Source organism: Alosa alosa, chromosome 9 (genome assembly GCF_017589495.1).
Source record: "Alosa alosa isolate M-15738 ecotype Scorff River chromosome 9, AALO_Geno_1.1, whole genome shotgun sequence".
Lineage (NCBI taxonomy): Eukaryota > Metazoa > Chordata > Actinopteri > Clupeiformes > Clupeidae > Alosa > Alosa alosa.
The window spans coordinates 4270713-4291388 of record NC_063197.1 but is presented as its reverse complement, the minus strand read 5'-3'; the positions used below and the strand labels follow the sequence as shown (position 1 = coordinate 4291388).

The 20676-nt window shown below is 43.4% G+C and overlaps 1 protein-coding gene across 1 annotated transcript in view; it reads right to left on the bottom strand.

Annotated features, from left to right (window-relative positions):
- Positions 1-5103: 5103 nt before the first annotated feature.
- The window catches only part of dnajc6 (DnaJ (Hsp40) homolog, subfamily C, member 6), a 32000-nt gene continuing 16427 nt past the window's right edge, over positions 5104-20676 (bottom strand). The window contains 12 exon segments of the mRNA XM_048252990.1: positions 5104-8451; positions 9144-9320; positions 11060-11208; positions 14420-14608; positions 14611-14727; positions 14958-15095; positions 16295-16390; positions 16764-16916; positions 17692-18087; positions 19295-19488; positions 19690-19769; positions 20221-20338. Of these exon segments, the coding sequence (XP_048108947.1) occupies positions 8350-8451; positions 9144-9320; positions 11060-11208; positions 14420-14608; positions 14611-14727; positions 14958-15095; positions 16295-16390; positions 16764-16916; positions 17692-18087; positions 19295-19488; positions 19690-19769; positions 20221-20338 (1909 nt within the window). The 3' untranslated portion in view covers positions 5104-8349.

The following is a 20676-nucleotide window of genomic DNA, read 5'->3' as shown; positions in this document are numbered from 1 at the left end:
AAATGTACAAGGTTATCACCAAGCGCAGTCTTGGCAACCTCACATTTCCCATTACGCTGTTGAGAATGTCTCTCTAAGGTCACAGTGGAGTGGATGAATAGGAAAAGTCTCAATCAAACTAAACTAACTCATTCTATTCAAGACACAAACTCAACGCCAACACAGCAAACAGAACAAATATCAAAGACAAGGACAGCTCATATAGGATGTATTTGTCTTTGAAAATAAGCGAAGCACTCCACAGTGTTGGGGCCCTATCTTACATCCAACTTTTAAAAGGAAATTACGAAGGCAACAAAGATGAGGCTGGAGGAGATCCCGGATTTATCCGATTCTCTCTAGCCCAGAGGTGGACAAACTATGGCCCGCCACGCACTTTAGACCACCCCGCCAAGCATTTAATTAGGTTATCATATGTAATCGCTTCCTGCCAGGACTTTTACGGGCTTTTCTCAAATCACTGAAGTAACGTCGACGCAGCGGTAGATAGCAGCAGAGTAGAAGCTATCAGGCAAGTGTTATTTAAATAAACTCCTGGTGTAATTACAAACTTTCCAATGCCTTGTCTTATGAGTAAAGAACATAGTTGTACTACTGTAGAAGTTTTGTACCATTCTGGGAATTATTAGTGGGGTAATTTACGAGATACTAAGTTGGTTCCATTAGCGCCTGCAGAAAGTCGTTAGTTTCTGACAGCGCTATTCGACCAGGGTTCGACCAAGGGAAAACAGGTTCTGGGAGGGTGTTTGGCTCGGGGTCATGGTGCAAAGGACCCTAGAGTGAAATTACTCCGAACCATCGCTTTAATGTTGCACTGCTGGCTCTTAAAGGGAATGACAGATGGCACTTTCATTGTTTTAGAAGATGTTACGCCCAAAACACAACCATGACTGATTAAGAAACATAAGAACAACCCTTTTGAACAATACGCCCTGCATCTGATCACCAAATGTCAGCGTTAAATTGGACTGGACACGCCCTAAATGTCTGGACACGCACTAAATGTCTTTAAACCTTGCGCCTCTGACCAGGCCTATCAGATTGCAGAAAAGGGCCCTTGATTTGACTTTGTATTTTTTAATTAGTATGTGTGTGTGTGTGTGTGTGTGTGTGTGTGTGTGTGTGTGTGTGTGTGTGTGTGTGTGTGTGTGTGTGTGTGTGTTAGTGGTGAGTGTTATTTTGACAAATATCTCAGAGTTAGCTAAAGCCACTTAATAACAGTCACAAGTGAAAACAACATGGTCTTACCCGTTGCTGGCATCATCCAAAGTCATGAGACTGCCTCTGAAAATGTACTTATATTCCTGCTGACTATGGCAGCCCATGTTGGGAAATGTCCTCAAGTTTGCCAAAGCCAAATCTTTTTTCCCAGGATTATAATGCCAACTTCAAATGGCCCTTCCAAACTTTGAAACATGTGTATCAAGTTTCTTAAATGGATAAAAAAAACACTTCTGTTTCACTAATCAGTAGGTGCTGTGATCAAATAAAACACTGCGTCCTGAAGGGTTTTGTTTATGAAATAGACAAGACAATGACAAGACAAGACAAGGTTTTTCATTTGAATAGTTCCAGCTGCTCAATTGTATTAGTCATTTCTTAGAGCAGCAATCATAATAGCACCGAGTTAACTGTGTGTGTGTGTGTGTGTGTTATGAGCTTGCTGATCTAATTTTCTGTTTCAGCAAACTGCTCTTTATTGCCAGACGTCAATGCCCGGCCTGACTCATGACTTGTCACATAAAACCTTTTCTTCCTTTTCTAATGACGTTGGCAAAGACTTCCTCACTCATGCTCCCAAAACGTGATCCAGGTGCATATATCTTTGTATGTGTGTTTCTGTGTGTGTGTGTGTGTGTGTGTGTGTGTGTGTGTGTGTGTGTGTGTGTGTGTGTGTGTGTGTGTGTGTGTGTGTGTGTGTGTGTGTGTGTGTGTGTGTGTGTGTGGCGTGCGTGCGTGTCAGTGTCAGTCTGTGTGTATGCATACTTTCTATGTGTGTGTGTCTGTAAAGATGCTTCAGATGAAAGTCCTTGATCAATTGTGCACAGCGTTTCTGAGGCTGAATATGGTAACACAGAACTTGAAAAGATTTCAGAGACAATCTTTCAGTGTTCGGTGTGCGTACATTTGTTGACAGTACTGATATTGGACATGGTTTTCCATGATTTGACCATTACCATTAAAAATCCCTTATTCTGACCCTCACATAGGTATTCAATAAAGCAATAAATCTGTCTCCCTGTGTACACATGATTGGCTGAGTTTATGGTTTCAAGAGATGTGGTAAAAATGGCTGAATGAGGAAGAAGCTTCTGTATATGAGCCTAAGGTGGTAAATCCTACAGTATCAGGATAACTTAGGAACAATTATTCAGAGGCATCCTTACAATTTGTGGGTTCATCTATTGCAGCATTGCAATGTACCTGAGAATACCGCATCCATACAGTCAGCTAGTGTTTTCATTGATTCTCTCCTCTCTTGCCCTTTCCAGATTGAATATTTCTATCCACCCACCCATGACAGTTCGTGGAGGTCAGAGAATGCCCTAACCACAATCTCATCTCACACACCCTCATTAACTTTACAGGCCCAGATGGGTTGACTGCTTGCCCATTGCCCATCATTTCAGTAGAGTCTCATCCAGTGTAATAACCTCATCATCACTTTCAAATCAGCCACTGCTTCTGCATGGTCATCAGTATCTGCATCACAGCGCTGACTTACTGTTGGCTCTGCGTCCTCCGCTCCTCTTTAGCTGTTTTACGACTGTAGCCCCTCAGCTCCTGCGGAATAAAGCCAGCTCACGGTGTGATTGCAGCGCAGAGAGGAGAGGAGCGGAGCGGAGAGAGGGTGGACCGGGTGGGCATAAAACAGGGGAGCTGTCGGAGCCCATGTGAGGCGGCGTTAATAACGCGGGCTGCTCTGACGAATAGGGCACCAGTGCTGCATCAATCACTGGAGATCCCCCACGTATGTGCGTCACTGCCACCACCACACAGAGCAGGGGAGAGGGAGGGGTGGAGGGGGCATCTGACTGGATATGAGGGCGCAAGAACCAGGCGAAACACTTAGTGGGGGTTTTCAGTGCCAATATAACAATGGCTGACCAGCACAGAAGCCTGACAGACAGTGGCAGGGCTCCAGGGGGGAGGAGCCACAGAGGAATAGGGAGGGAGAGCCGACTATGACGCAGTCCAAAGTTTTTCATCCTTGTAATGGAATGCAGTCGCATCAATCAGCTTTCAGTGTAAGCCCGCGCTGCCCATTCAGTGCTGCTCTAGAGACAACAACGGACAAGTCAAAGACATTTACCAGGTCTATTAAAGTCCTCTGCTGGATCCTCTGTGCCACTTACAAACTTGCCATCCAAAGTGACCCTGTGATACGTGTTAGTCATCAAAGTCTCCTCAGCAATTATGCTGTTGTTGTGTAAGCCAAAGGACTGACAGAGATGGATAGAGAGCGCAGCCATCTCTCCTAGCGTGAGGTCAGAGCCATATAGAGTTTGGACAACTCAACAATAGTCACCGTCTTGTGGTGGTATGGCCATACAATGCAACCCTATGTGACAGACATGCAACGTCAAACTAAAGCCACTCACAGACTCATAAATAAAGGATCCCTACAGAAATACACCCATGTCTGTGCATCCCAATGACGGTAGAAAATTATGAATTGTTCTCTATCTTCGGCGCTGCGTGAGTTGACTCACTACTGCCCTCCAGTGATCAAACCGTTATATGTGTGTCATTCAATAACTTCATACACACAAACAAACAGAAAAACAAAAAAGTTCAAGAGGCTTCCTGTTAGTACTGTGGGTGTTTTTCAGGCATTGTCGTCTTTAGATTTGAATGCTTTGTCCTGATAAAGTCTATCAGCCGAACTATAAGCAAACAAAGGCCACAAAGAGAGTGAATAGTGTGCATCCACTGACTGGTAGTCATCTGAGAAGTTGGTCGATTGGTAGTCACATGAGCGAAGGAACACTTTTGCTTCACTGTTACTTTCCTGTCACTTACTCTCTTCACATAAAAGTGTAATTGATGAGTAGTATCATAAGGATCCAAGATATTAACATACATTCCCAGGATTTGTGGAGTCCTTCTATGAGTTGTGTCTCTCAAACCTCAAACATCCTTACCTAGTATACAGTTGTTTTAAATATCACTAAAATATTACGTATCTGGAAAAGGAATGTAAAAGAGAGAGTTCTCTGTGCTTCTGCAAACCACAACAATCTGGTGCAGCCAGGGCAAGACAAGACAGTGTGGAGTAAAAAGAACGCTGGTGCAACACTATTCATTTATAGGGTTTTCATTTTTTAAGGTGCGTAACGGCGACTAACGTTTCGATGTAATGTTACATCTTCATCAGAGGACTCAGAGGACGTTCTTTTTACTCTACACAAGAATGTAAATGTGTGTGTATGTAGATTGATGAATGAAACATCAGACAAACTAAATAATAAAGCTTATTTACATAACATTACTCTAGGTACTCTTGTTTTCCATTAAAGTGTCAACTTACTAAATACTGTAAATACATGTTAATGTAGATTTATAGACATTACGTTAAGCTAAATGAATCACTTTACAAACTCAAACGAGATGATTCATTGTTCCAGAGCTGTGATTCAGAACTCCACGGCCACCTACATCATATTTTATGTAAATGTCCCTAGCCACTTTCCCTTGTCTACAAACACCATAATGAATGTATTCTACATCCACAAGTCTGTGGTGGTGCCTACAGTAATCCTGGAGCAGCTCTGGGCCTGCTGTAAGACGGGTCCATGCAGGAATGAGATGTCAACCCTGTGATGAACTGCGCTAATTTCATCCCACAGACCTGGCCTCAGCGTGTCAACATGGATGCTCTACCTTTAATTGCTCTGAATTCTAAATGCCACCGAAAGGTCATTTGAATGATGTGATGTGAAACATGGCCAATGTGCCAATGGTACCAGTTTAACATTACAACTTCATCTGAACCAATGGCAAGTAACTGCAGGAAAACTCTCTGTGATGGTCAAGTGAGGTTTACAGTTCCTAAATGAATATCATTCTGATTCCTTCATGACAACACAGAGGTAGGGTTTCTCAGTTCTTCTTCTCTTCGCTCTCTTCTCGTTTATTTGTGCGATGCACATGAACATACAATATGTACAGGAGGCCAAAGGAAGAAGAACCAGAGGGGGAACACAGAGAACAGAATCCACGGGTTTAGTAGTGCTTGTACAGCAGACAGGCAATACACAAAGCTGTATCCAAACCTTACCACTTTCTCACATACAGAACGCTTGTCTAGAGCACACATCCACTACACAGAGGTTAGCTTGTATTTAAACATTATGATAGCCTTAAGACCAGAAATACCAGATAGACAGCTTAGCTCATAGAAGGTGGGGAATTGCTGTAATGGGGGTTGGGGAGGGGGGAGAAGGGGTCATTATTATGGACGAGTGTTCAGGGAACGATTCAGTCAAGTCTTAAGACAGTGCAGCGTTATTATGAGCCCAAGTCTTTTGTTGTAATGTCCATGAACTCAGGCTAGTCCACAGGGCAGGCAGGGGCAGAGGAGGGAGTAGGGGTGTTGCCCCCAGACGAGGTGACCAGTTTTGGGGGGCAATGGGAGTTAGCAGAGACTGTGAGAGCAAACACCCCAGTGTAGCAGACAGAAAGCCAGAAAAGAAGACAGAATCCACTCCATCTTGCGTGGCCAAGCAGAAACACTGGAAGGTTTGGTCGTAACTTTTTTGTCTTTCAACTTTTTTCCAAGAATCAGTCCATACAGTTCTGAGCAAGTGGGAGACAAGTCACCATTATCTTGCGCAAACTTTTAACTCATGGAGGGTAAAATAGCTTCCTTCCCAGTGAGCTGATGGCAAGCCTGCGATAAGAAAGGCTGGCTCCATGACACTTCAGGGTGCTCTTTCAATTTGAAATCGCATATGATATGATATGATATGATGACTCAAGACATATGAACATGTTTCAAATTAAATTTAGAAACTGGAATAATGCACCAAGTTGATATTTATATGGTGAAATTTGTCCAGTGACTGCCATCCATTGTCTCATCATAAGCTAAGAGACAGGTGCAGATGTTCACTATGACCATACAGGAGCACACTTGATGTCCTTCATTTTAGTGCCATAAAGAGACAGTAATCCCCAGTGACAGAAACCAGATTGAAAGAAAGAAAAGAGCAGGACAAAGAAAATAGAACTAAACTTTTTCAATGCAGAATTTCTAATGCACAGTATGTACTCTTTGCTACACATGCATGGACAGTTTGAGAGGACACATGAATAACTTAAAAACATAAAAAGTAAACACAAGCACATCACAATCATGAGTTAGGACACTGACTGACCCACTAAAGTAAACAACTGCATCTTGTCATATCTGCATCTCCATACTGACTCATTAGTCACAGGTAAATGGTAATTATGCATTTACACACTCTTTTAAGACATTCTTCAGTGCTACAATTTTTTGTGTAAACAAGATCATTGCCACAGTATAATACGTTTCAAACTCACAGATGTGTTTTCAGATATGGGTAAAATAAAAGAAAAAAAAAAACATTTACTGTATGGGATGTTCTGAAACATACAAAGTACTGTACCAGTATGTGAACTTCAAGGCAGTCAGACATGTACTCACTCAGAATTCTGTTTCCCACCCACTTACTCACATAGCATGTTGTGCTTTTTCAGTTATTTTGTGTTAAGAAAAAGGGACACATATATACAGGTTGTGTTTGATCATCAGAAGGCCATAACACATATTGCTCCCTTGCCATAACTTGCAGCAAGCTTCGTTTTTCTATTAGGCTTTTGTTCATAACTTGGCAATGATCATCATCTGTGCTAGACAAGTACTGATCTTTTGAAGACATACTTCACCCAGAAATGAAACAGCTAGTATTATCTACTCAACCTCATGCTTATAGTCACCCTAGATGTGTTTGGAGCACAGAATACAGTAGCACAGTAGGGATCAGAGAGAGCTCCATTCACTCTGTACACTGTAGAATGCCTTCTAGTGGGCCAATCTTACTTCTACTGAACAAAAAAAAAGAATTAGATGAGTTCTACTGGCTTGAAGCTGAGTAGATAATTAACTATTCTCTTCAGAGCCTCCTTTTTATCACAATGTTTATTTTCTTTGTTTTTGTACCTTACCAAAATGTACAATATAATCCCTTTTTACTATCACTGTTTGAGTGTGGGTTTTTTTTTTTAACATTGATAACATTATTTGTCATACACACCTGCACAAATACTTATCTAACATATATATCATTTTAAACTTTTGTCATATTCTTGTTAATGTTTAGAGGACCTTAGCTATTAGTGAACCCAAATTTCCACATTCCAAAACCACAACATCCAGAATTTGTTAGAAATACTGCATTAGTATTTTCTGTTTTATCACTTAGGTATTTAATATATGTTTTTATACCAGTAACGACCACATACAGTATATATAAACTGTGTATATGCTGAGGCCCTGGCCTGATATGACTTGGAGTGCACTCGTGTTCAGGCCTGATATGACTTGGAGTGCACTCGTGTTCAGGCCTGAAATGACGGAGTGCACTCGTGTTCAGGCCTGATATGACTTGGAGTGCACTCGTGTTCAGGCCTGAAATGACGGAGTGCACTCGTGTTCAGGCCTGATATGACTTGGAGTGCACTCGTGTTCAGGCCTGAAATGACGGAGTGCACTCGTGTTCAGGCCTGGTATGACTTGGAGTGCACTCGTGTTCAGGCCTGATATGACGGAGTGCACTCGTGTTCAGGCCTGATATGACGGAGTGCACTCGTGTTCAGGTCGGTGCTCTTCTCTGGTGTCCTGTTAAAGAGAGTTCCTCACAACGGCATGTTTTACAAAAACACAAAAGAGTTCTTGTTTGACAGAGTTTGCACCAAGTACATGGACAGCTGGGCTACACTGAGATGAGTGGACAGAGTTTGCACCAAGTACATGGACAGCTGGGCTACACTGAGATGAGTGGACAGAGTTTGCACCAGGTACATGGACAGCTGGGCTACACTGAGATGAGTGGACAGAGTTTGCACCAAGTACATGGACAGCTGGGCTACACTGAGATGAGTGGACAGGTATCAGACTGAAGCCTCCACGGAGCAGCTTGGTTTTCCCCATGGGACTGCAGACGACAAAGGCGGAGTGTAGGGGCTGGAGGGAGGGAGGAGAGTGGCTGGGTGGGGGTCACATTAATGATCCTGGGGGCTGGGGGAGATCAGTGGGGAGTATTGATTCCAGTGTTGCACATGGAGGCAGAAGGTGTACTGTATGTCTTCTCCTCCAGCAGCTCAGTACAGAGGTTTCTGTCCTTGGCTGTCAAACTCTGACCATGCATCATTCAGTTCCATAAAAATCATCTTGGCATATTGTTCATAGGGTTGCCCAGTAGCCTGCAGGTAGATAAGAAGAAAGAAAAGCAGAAGAGGATAGTTAGTTGAGTTAGTAGAGTTAGCAGAGTCATGTCATTTCCCCTATATATCTTCAGGCCACTGCACTGACAATGGCTTCATACACAGTGTAATCCATAAGATCCGATACAGCTAATAAAGATGCATGCAGCACACGATGAAAACAAAACGCTATTGGCAGACAAATATCTTGCACAAATTCTCAAAATAATAAGTGCCCTTCAACCATGTGCATGTGAGGGTAAGCTTTGCACAGCGAGCTGTGTGTATTGGCTGTGACAATGAGTCATCTTCATTTTGTCAGAATTTCCTGTTGAATAGTAGGTGTGCTAGCTCTGTATGCAGAGTGATTTCATCATACGCAAACATCGGACAAAATTAAACCAAAAGTCAATATAAAATTAATTAAACTTTATATTAAAATGTTGTACTTTGCTTTGATGTACTAATTAGTTTCTTAGTTTGTTTGAAACCTGACTAACATTATATTTGCAAAAATTTCAGAAAGTGCTTTAATATCTCATTTGATACCTTTTCATTAAGAAACATCCTGCCCAAAACCTACCCTGCTAGCTCTCTTAAGAAATAGTAAAATCTTTTGAGCATTATAACTCCATCAGAGCTAAAGATGATGAGGCTATATGAAGGTCCATCAGCTCATTTGTCTTGCTCACCTTGTCAGGATGGACCACCAGGACGGCCTTCCGGTAGACCTTCTTCACCTGTTCCGGGGTCACAAGGTCAGCCATGCCCACGGGCTTCCAGCGGGTCTCCCCCTCCCACAGCACCGTATGCATGGTGGACAGCAGGGCTCGGATATTCCGCTCCTTCCCCTCGATCCACTCTAGGATCTACGAGAACATACAGAGGAGAGAGAGAGAGAGACAGAGAGAGAGAGAGAGAATACAAGAGATAAATGATTCCCTTGGGCAGTATATCCCAAGTTCCAAATTTTTTTTCTGCCATGGAAAATTTTTATAATGAAACGATTTCATAAATAAAATTCAAATGTGTGATAACGCAAATAAAATGTTTCAATATCAATGTCCTGCATGAACAGCCTCTATCATTTACATAGGGCCCTAATTAGAAAGTGTAACAAACATCACAAACTAGATTAACGCATCAACAACCTCACAATGAGAATAGGCAGGGTTACCTATAGTTTTTAATTTCATTGATAAAGGGCAAGCCTCAATCAACCATAAACATGTTGAGTAATTAGTGGATGTGGCAATGAAGTCATTCTATATCAGTCAATTACAATGGTTCCACCACACCTCATTAACATTCACACAGAGCACACAGAACTCAGCTATTGTTTTACAAACACATTTCCGAGCTCTACCCAACACAGAATCATGGAAAAGTGTTGCTTTAAAGGAAGCAATTAATACATGGAACTCATGGTTATGAAATTAGCTTTAGGTTATGCATAGTGGACTTGCTAGCTGTGCTACCCACCAATGGTATTAGAGCCAAAAATGTGCTTATGTAAGAGTCATTAGGCCTGGTAAAAACATTCTCATCATAATGCTTGTTATAATGAGGAACCACAGTCCACCAGATCAGCTCAAATGGCACCCCAGGGGGCTGCTTGCAACTGGCTGATAAACCACAATAAGGGGTGAATGACCTGCAGGTCGAGGAGAATCCCCCTGCATGGAAAGAGAGGTCCTGTTCATGATGAGGGGAATGGGCCTATTTATCTGTGTTTATGAAGCTGAGAGTGATGCTACCAAACAGCAGAAGAGATTTAGCCTTAGAAACAGATTTAGATTGACTACAGTCTCACAACAACCTCTCCCATCTAAAGACAAGTCAGGCTACATGGCAATTTAGTACACCGAGGAGGCGTTTCTATTTATTTTCAGTTGTCAAAAGTGGTGGAGACAAAAGTAGTTATGGCAAAAAGTGTTAGGTTCTTATCCCCACCTAAACTGACGCCTATGAGCTCAATGAGGCTTGAATAAATGACCCATAGCCTACTCCAATCAAAGTTATATTGTCGTGCTTCTGCAGTATTATTTCATGTGGAACATCCCCAACCTGCAATGTTATGTACGTATGTAACAACATCAAATTAGATCATGTTCTCATGGTCTCCATGCGCATGAGCAGGTGAAGGTAAAGTAATGCATTGTATTTTTGGGCAGATCATGAGTTGTTCTGTAAGGTGGAATACTAATAATTAATACGAAATTAAATCACAAATAATCCTGTGCTCACTTTGCCCCTTCCTGTTTTGTGCCAGAAAGTGATGTATTGTTTTTTTTTATATTGTCCACATCACTGTTTGCATGAGCCAAGACTGGAAGACTTGGGATAATATCAAACAGCTTGATATTGTCGCAACATCAAGACTAGAAAAAAGACTCGGACTGATAAACAGCTCGGATTACCACCTAAACAATCGAGATTATGGAAGCGCACTGCAACTCCAGTAAAAACCCCAGGATTTCATTCTGACTTTGAGTGTAAGGACAGCTTAAACTGATGAATTGTGTGGCAACTGTGGAAAACCAATTTGGGGAAAAAATGCAGCATTAAAAGTGAAATAGGCACAGTCCCAGACAGTTATGCTCCTCACCTTGAGCTTTTCGGGATCCATCTCTTTAGCCATCTCCTCCTTCCTCATCTCGGCGATGGTCCTTGGCCCCTTCTTCTCCTTCGCTCCAGAGAAGCCCTGGCCAGACAGCAGGTCATCAAAGTTGGCGGTTGCCACTTTCGGTTTGGTCCCTGTGAGGAGTTCAAAGGAACAACAACACGTACAAATGCAATGATCACAAGAAAGACTATGGGCCTTTTATAGACATTCTATAGTTTGATGTTTAAATAGTATTCTTTATTATGCAAGTTATTTTACTAAATAATCAATCATACATGAGCATGGTGCATGTAGGCCTTAATGTCTGAAAATGTGCTGCATTGCCATTTTGTTACAGATACCTAGGTCAGGACATACAGTATGCTCATTCAAGTCTCATTTTAGCCATATTAGCATATTAGTGATTCCTACAACTGTGCGGGGGGGGATTAGAACAGTGGGAGTTTAGGCAAATGCACGCTAATCATCATCAACTGCTCCCAGTTCTAAAGTTCCACACTGGAAGAATCAGTGGGACAGCACCTCAGGAGTGTAATCATTTCCATAGCAGAACTGTGGCAGCTGAAACAAAAGAGCCTCACACCCATTATCAATCATCAGGTGGTGTGACACAAAGATCAGTACACCCATACCCACTGGGACCAATCCTGATGCATCAAAAATCAAGCAGTCTGGCAGATACATTTGCATTTGGCTGATACCAAGAGGACATTTTTGCATTGGGCCGAGGCCAGAAGAACCCAGAGGCAATGTGCCCAAATGAGTTGTGTCCATGCTTAGCCCTCATGGAGGAGGATGATCTAGGACAGGGGTCACCAAATGGCGGACCGCGGTCCAAGTCCGGACGCTGACGTGATCCTATCCGGACCCGGACCATAATAGCCGAATTTAGATTTTCACGTAAGATTTCAAAGCTGCGCTAAATGTTTCGTTGGTTAGGATAACAGCATTTACTTCAGGAGCTTCAGGAACCATCATTTCGCTTGCTTCTACTCAGCCAGTGAAATCTGTGAATTCTAATAAAGTTTAGTCAGTGAGTAAAGTAGCCTACTATGGGGAAGTGGGCAGCTGTGGCCCACTGGTTAGCACTCTGGACTTGTAACCTCGAACCGGTTGCCGGTTCGAGCCCCGACCAGTGGGCCGCGGCTGAAGTGCCCTTGAGCAAGGCACCTAACCTCACTGCTCCCCGAGCGCCGCCGTTGTAGCAGGCAGCTCACTGCGCCGGGATTAGTGTGTGCTTCACCTCACTGTGTGTACACTGTGTGCTGTTTGTGTTTCTCTAATTCACCGATTGGGTTAAATGCAGAGACCAAATTTCCCTCACGGGATCAAGAAAGTATATATACTTATATATATATATATATATATATATAGATATAGACTGATAGCCTGAAACGAGCGAGGAGAGGAGACGGGACGAGAAACAATCAGATGGATATCTGATTCGTTACTTATCGTTAAGTTAACGATAAGTAAGTTATTTTCAAATCATCGATTGCTCAAAGAGGAGAAAGCTAGACAGCGGGAACAGAGCTTTATATAACGATACGTGGGCAATAACACGCAAAACTGTCACATCCGTAACGCCAACTAAATATGGATGTGACAGTTTTGCGCGGAATTGCCATGGACCTCTTCTACATAGACAGGCGATTTTTAAAAGCGCCAATTTGAAGCACCTCTACTAGACAAAGCATATATTTTGAGCAAGCATAGGGTAGGCTAGGCCCATTCAACAGTGAACTGAGACCACAGAATATTTTACGATTTAAGAAAGCAATATGATTGATCCACCACAATCTAGTTAAGCCTACATGCATTCACTGCCCAACAACGTGATGTTCCTGGGTTTCCAGGATTTCGGGTCAACATAAAAAACTAAAATTAAACTTGCTGATTAATGGGTTCAAGGAACCAGCTGTGGAATATCCATCCTTGTCTCAGCTCAAATTTTATTTTATCATATTATATATATCTTCCCAATTACTCTTATCTTGCCTTATTTCTCCTCATTTCGAATGTTGCCTTTTAGGCTACTTATTTTATTTCACATTAAACATTAGGCCTAGGCCTAGAACTAGGCTCCATCCATCCATCCATATATCATATGTATGTATGTATGTATGTATGTATGTATGTATGTATGTATATATATGTATGTATGTATATACATACATACATACATACATACATACATAGGCTAAACACGCACGTTAAACATTATGATGCTCCGGACCTTTGCTTGAGGAAATTGTCCGTAACTGGACCTCGCTTAAGATTAATTGAATACCCCCGAAATCTCTTAATGATTTCGATAAGGCCCCCTGGATCAAGGCCAACAAAATAATAATGACCCACTGCATGCATAGATAAGTGATGAGAGTTCTGGGTGATGGACTTGATTTTCATGTATCCCTGGTCTGACACAAATTAAAAACACTAGCATGACCAGAACTGCCAAGTGTCAGTCTAAATCCTTTTTCTTCGCATAAGTAACTGTCAGGATCAATATTCAATACTCCTAGGCAGCCTGGAGGCTGTTATCGGCTCATAATGCTGGGAACAGACCTTCTGATTTTTAAGCCCAATTTTGAAAGGATGTAACGTCTGTGCCAATCATGTGAAGTCCGAGGGTGTCAAAGGTTTAGCTGGGAACAGACCTTCTGATTTTTAAGCCCAATTTTGAAAGGATGTAACGTCTGTGCAATTCATGTGAAGTCCGAGGGTGTCAAAGGTGTTCAGTCTCGGCTGGAATTGTTATCTGTGTTTGAGTGACAGATTTGAATCTTTTGCAATTCTTTCCATTGTTGAGAACTGCTCTAAAACTTAAACTGTTTACTATGTTGTTAGTCGCTTTGGCTAAAAAGCGTCAGCCAAATGTAATGTAATGTAATGTAATGTTGACACAATCCAGATTCAATCAAACATACCGAAGTGTGATGTGCTGTTTCCATGACGTTTCTAGCCACGTCATGGCTTCGGTAATCTATTATCTTGACCAGTCCATTCTATGATTGCAATTATGACATTAAACAACTAACTGCTCAATTGTTATCTTTATGCTCATAACTCCATATCGTGCCAGACTCTGTGGGTAAGGTCTGCTCTTATTGGGTGCGATTGAAAAAACCTTAGTCTGTTCCCAGTTTAAGACATAATAAGTGTTTTAATGAATAAGAATGTAAATGGTGGATGAGATTAAATGGTGATGGTGCAGGTATCCACATAGCTTTGATCAAATTGACCTGAATTAATTCAAACATTTTAGCTTTGAACCAGCTTCAGCTTGAGAGAAAATCACATAGCATCTACTACATAAGGTAGCTATGAAATATGACTGACCCATGTTAGGCTGTGGCTTGGTGGAACCTCCAGGCGGGGTGCCGCCCATGCTGGAGAAGCTGACGTTGTAGTTGGGTCGGTTCTGGGGCGATGTGTGGGGCATGGATGGCCCGGGTGGCTTGGGCTGGGAGGGGGGCTGCCCCTGCCACTGTCCCCCACCTCCAGGCTGCCAGGAGGGGAAGCCGGGCTGGGCTGCCAGCCTCCTCCACCCGTGTGCTGGGGAGAGGGCCGCTGAGGAGAGCCCATGGGTGGTAAGCCACCTCCAGTGCCTGTTGGTGTGGTGGGTTTACTGGAGAAACCTGAGCCACCTGCGGAAGGAATGGGAGTATTTAAACCAAATCAGAATCACTCATACGCTGAATGGGAATATTAATCTTCTTACATTCAACTGTAAATTCTGTCAGCTTTGAAATGTAATTATGTCTACTGAAGCTATAAAGAAACTGGCACAAGGCAATACACACTTTAAGCAGCAAAAGGTTGTACTCATAGTACCTGTAGAAATACAGTATTTTCTCATGGTATGAGATGAGCTCACCTCCTAGGCCTGACCCCAGATTGCCCAGGTCAGCGAAGGGGTCCAGAGTGTTGGGCTTGGCCTGGTGGGTGGGCGTGCTGTGGACAGAGCCTGTGGGGCTGGTCGTGGCAGACTTACTGCCCATGCCAAAGCCTCCTCCTTCAACATAGCACAGACCAAAGGCAAAGTTTACTAACTAAAGGCATTCAAAAGAATATACTACAGCAAGATTCACAGAAAGACAAATTAGACAGATCTAGACCAGTGGTTCTCAAACTGTGGTACGCAGACTTTCTCTAGTGGTACTCTGGGAGCCTCCAAGGCGTTTTTTCATATAGACTAAATAGTCACTTCAAATTATATATATAATATATAATAAAAGTCCTTAACTGACGCGATCATTGAAGTTAAATTTAAACTAGTTTTTGTCTTTTTTGAAAAAAAAAGAAACAACACAAAACAGTTTGTACAATGTAAAATATGTAGTTAAATTGGCCTACGCTACTGTATTTTACAGTAATACCGGTCATAGTGGTGGTACTTGGAGATCCAATTGTTTTCTGAGGTGGTCCTCAACATCAATTTACACTAACCTAATGCCGCCACTAGATGTCCCTCTTAGTTTCATGAATGTAAATATCTAAAGGAACTATATAGCTTTTTTAAGGTTTTTAAGGTAAATGTTTTTTTCTACCATATACTTTTCAAAGCCTCTAAAATAAGCTTATTTTGAGATCAACATTGAATATATCTTCAGCATATTACAGCGATCTCCCACACACATATAACTATCACAAATCCCATTAGGCTTTAACATAATTAACCCACATACTTTCCCTAACCAGATCTGTTACCCAATAACAGCAAAATCCTTTCCCTCTCAGATTTACTTATGCTTACTGTAATAGTAATTACTCTTCATGGACAGTTACTCAACTCGACACTAGGTGTCTGTGTTTTTCATGCTTTCATCAAGAGTGAAAGATTGTAAGTGTTGCACACTTATATCAATACCCAGAAAGCAATGTGATTCATTCACAGAAGATCTTTCCTTTGCTCAGATGTTTTACAGTAAGGGTTTTTAAACAATACGTATTGTCCCTATTGTCTCTTGGGTAAAACAACAAACAACTCAACTGTATCAAAGGTAACTGAAACTGTAACCCAGTCATTATTTCTTATGAATTCAGCTGAACCTCACGCAGAGAGAGGTGAGCTTGAGGATGGTGGTGGACACTAGAGCTCTGTGTGCTTCCCACTTTAACTCAGCAGCAGTGTTGAGTGACCTGCACCCCGGAGTGTATGTGTTTCCCACACTGACTCAGCAGCAGTGTGGAGTGACCCTGAGTGACCCTCACCTTGCCCCGCTGCCCTGTTCCAGTCCCAGCCCCCCATGGCGTTCTGCTGCTGGACGTTGACGGTGGGCGTGGAGGGCGGCACTGGTGAACTCCGACCTACATAGAGGAGAGTGACATCATAACGTCTCAGACCCTCTGACTCAGATGTGAATCATGCCTCTGAGTGAAGCAGTTCCAGTTCACAGCACACCACAGCATGCAAGGTCCTCCAGAAGACACTTATCTCACCAGCCACATCTCCATGAGTCACACTCCCACTTCAGCTTCTCTGGTATTTCCACTAATGACAGTAGTTTGGGAGTGGCCCACACCAAGTTTATACTTGTAGCTTTTTGAATGGAGATGTGGCAGTTGACAACCATTAGCAGAGTGCATCTGTATAGCTAGATTATCCACAGTCCCATGCACAGAGAGAGAAACAGTAGTGGTGCCAAGACAGAGAGCTGCACCAGGCCTAAACATGCCTTACCCATGCCTGCGTTCTGCATTGTAGGAGATGGCGACCGTGCAGCATGCAGGAAGGGGTCAGGCTGCCCCATATTACCTGGACCCAGGAACCCGCCCATGAAGTCCTGGGGCTTGGCCTGGGGCGCTGGTCCCGACCCAAAGCCTGGGACAAAGGCTGCAAACGCACATCACATTTCCATTTTATGGCCAAGTTTCAGAAACAGTTAAGATGTGTTTTATGCCCTGTCATGTTTTGACAGGGCTATTCCACAGTTAAATCTTTATTAGCCCTAAATTAATATCAATTCTGTCATGTCTTTTGGGCTTATCCAATTAAGTTTAGCCTCGATGGAATCCCAGAAAACAATTTCACCAGGCTCCCCCACTGAACTAAAAAGAAAACCGACATACTGTACATGCAAACTGCCATTACATGCCATTCCAGTCTAATTACATTTCTGCCCAATTCAGTAAGCAAGTCAAGGCAATCTGATTCCCTCCTCAACAGAATGAGATATTCACATATTCACTCTATGACAGACATAGAGTAAAAATGAGAGTGAGTGAGTAAGTGAGTCACACAGAGAGAGGTGAACAGGCAAAGATCAAGGACAGATACAATCTTTGAGGTGAGCAGACAGATCAAACAGTCAGAAGCACACAGTGAGAGAGGGAATGTCCACTGAGACAGAGAAACACTGACAACACAGCAGGATACAAGGGGAAGGGGAATGGAGAGATCACCAGGAGAGAGGTGAGTGGATGAGTAGAGTGGAGAGAACACCAGGAGAGAGGTGAGTGGATGAGTGGAATGGAGAGATCTCCAGGAGAGAGGTGAGTGGATGAGTGGAATGGAGAGATCTCCAGGAGAGAGGTGAGTGGATGAGTGGAATGGAGAGATCACCAGGAGAGAGGTGAGTGGATGAGTGGAGTGGAGAGCTGGGGCTTACGGGCAGCCGGCTGTGCCGTGGCGCCGGGCGAGAGGACAGTCCGGCGGGGGGTGGACTGGGCGGAGGCCGGGGCGCTGGTGGGCTGGGTCACTGGAGGCCCTCCAAACAGGTCCCCCAGCAGGTCCTGGGTGTTGGCAGCGGGGGGCTGTGGGGACGAGCAAGGGGGCTCCCCCGCCTCACCATCCAGGCCCAGGAGGTCCACGTCCTCGGCAGGGCGGGGGGGCGGCCCTGTGGGGGGAGCGTCAGGCCTCTTGGGAGGGGTGGCCTGCGCGCCGCTGGGCCTCTCGTTGCTAGCGTTGCTCTGCTGGCTGGACAGAGACAGCATCTCGTCATCCGAAGGCTCGCTCTCCTCATGAGGACCCCTCCGACCATCTGGACCACCAGCATGACTCGGGTCTGCCGGAAGGTTAACAATGTTATCGGTTTATCCCAATGACCAAAACAATCAGCATCTTCAAAATCAACAGTCATCCCAAGGACCCAAAACATCAACATCCTCCAGAAAAGAACTGTCAGCTTACACATATCCTGAAGTTACGACTACTTCCAAGGGTTGTAGGGATGTAGGGTTACATCCAGAGTATCTGCAGTACTAATATGGGCACATGACTGTACATTTCCATAGCTGATACTCTAAAACTGTGACAGAAGGAAAACACACTAACCAACTAGAGCACTACCACATCTACCTACAGTAGGATCTACATACCAACATTGTATGCTGTCCATCCATTCATCTATACATCCACTCATTCATCATACTACTCACAATTTCCTCAAATCTATCCATCCATCCGTATATCTATCTATCTATCTATCTATCTATCTATCTATCTAACTATCTATCCATCTATCTATCTATCTATCTATCTATCTATCTATCTATCTATCTATCTATCTATCTATCTATCTATCTACTCAACTACTCCATCATCACCTGCAGTCTGGCCCTTACCTTCCAAGTCCAGGCCCTCCATTTCATCTTGTTAGGGGCAAATGAAAGACACGTTTAGCAGAATGTCATTAGCTTAATGGTGCAGACAGCCTCTCAGCAGTAACCCAGGGAGGACGCCAGTGATGGGCTCCCCCATGAGGCCATGAGTTATTACTCTACAGCGCAGAGATGGCCAACACGCTCGACATGTCTCGTCTGAGATAGAGAGGCACGTGTGAGAGCGCTTGGGACGGGATGTGCAAATGCCCAAGTGTGTAAATGTGTTTGTTTTTCCATGCGTCTACGTATGACATAAGTATAAGCACACGCTGTTTGAGGTGTGACTAAGGAGAAGAGTTTCCATGAAGGAGCTCATCATGTGGTGTATCTGCTGTGAATTCAGTGTTCTTCAGAGAAAAGTAGTCTGTGTAAGAATAAGTAAAGTTGCCTCTGGATTGTCTAGACAGGACTGAGTCTCTTTGGAATGCCAAAGAGTTTTCTAAAGTTTTTGTAATACACATATTTACTGTAAGTGACGTGTACAACACTGCATTTTCTTGCGTACGATTTAAATAGGCCAACTTTTTGTGCAGTATTACATGGCATTGCATACTGATTAAAGAAGCATGCTAATAGCCATTAGTGAGGTGTTGTTCCTAGAGAGCTGACCTGCAATGGCCAGTGCCTGCTGATGCTCCTGCTGCGATGAGAAGAGGACAGTGGGGGTCAGGTCTCTGGTGGGAAACTGCTCCCAGGGCGGCGTCAGGTCCTTCTGTTTCTCAGTGCCCTCCACCTCCACGTCCACCAGCACGTGGAAGAGCTGCGGGTACTTGTCTGGAGACTCACACGTGTCCAGCTCAGGCCTGACAGCAAACACACACGCACACCCAGATCAGGCAAATCATTCCTACACACAAACGCTACTGTATACACATGGCATGCACAAACACAAAGGTAACACCACAAGCCCAAGTGTACTGGTCTGTACAGTTTTGTTTTCACAACAGAAATAACACAACGAAGCAAAAGTTAATTTGGAACAGGAGCCTAAGGGAAATGCTTACTTCATGAATTTCAGAACGGTCATCCCAGGTGCGATGAACCCAGTGTGGAACTGAATCTGGAATATCTGTGTGTTGCTCACCTGTGGATACATCAAAGAGACCACACTCATGTCACATCCTGGAGCTCTCTGAAAACTGACCACCAGCACCAAGACACCTCCATTTCAGGCCTTATCAAAGGGACACCAGTTGTGACACCAGTTGTAATGTTTAGACCTGCTTGGATACGCATCGCTGGGCTGTATCTACATATCCTTCACTGGGAACTAGATTAGCATGGATAGGTTGAGTGCATTAACACCTCTGTCATTCATTGCAGCATGACAAAAAGAGTGTCATGAGAAACTATCAAATGACTCAAACACCACGTTTAAACGACCACAGAAATTCATTATATCCTCTTTTTCATTTTCACAGAGACACAGATGTGCTATACATGAAAAATGTCAGGTCTGGAGAGTGGAGACATATTGTAGCTCGTAGCAGTTTGTACAGATGTTGATCTGTATGGTCATTGTGTCGTGGTCTTACCTTCGCTTGCAGTCTTCCTCCAATGGTGGACCTCATGTGATAGACGGACACCACCACATCACCCTGGACACTCACGCCCAGGTTGAACACCACTTTGGCCTCCTGGACACGATATTCTCTAAGAGAGAAAAACAGAAGTCCAAAGTAAAACAACAAAATATTGATGCTAAAAGAAAATCCTATTCTAAGGTTTTCGTTCAGACATGTACCTAACGTTCACTGTGTTCCTATATTTGTCTTAAGAGTAGTTTGCTCAAAGCATACCTTTTGAAACTATCTCAATTCCCTGTATTTGTCTTAAGTGTGACACCAGTTGTAATGTTTAGACCTGCTTGGATACGCATCGCTGTAGGTGTAGCTGTAGCTGTAGGTGTACCTTTTGAAACTATCTCAATTCCCTGTATTTGTCTTAAGAGTAGTTTGCTCAAAGCATACCTTTTGAAACTATCTCAATTC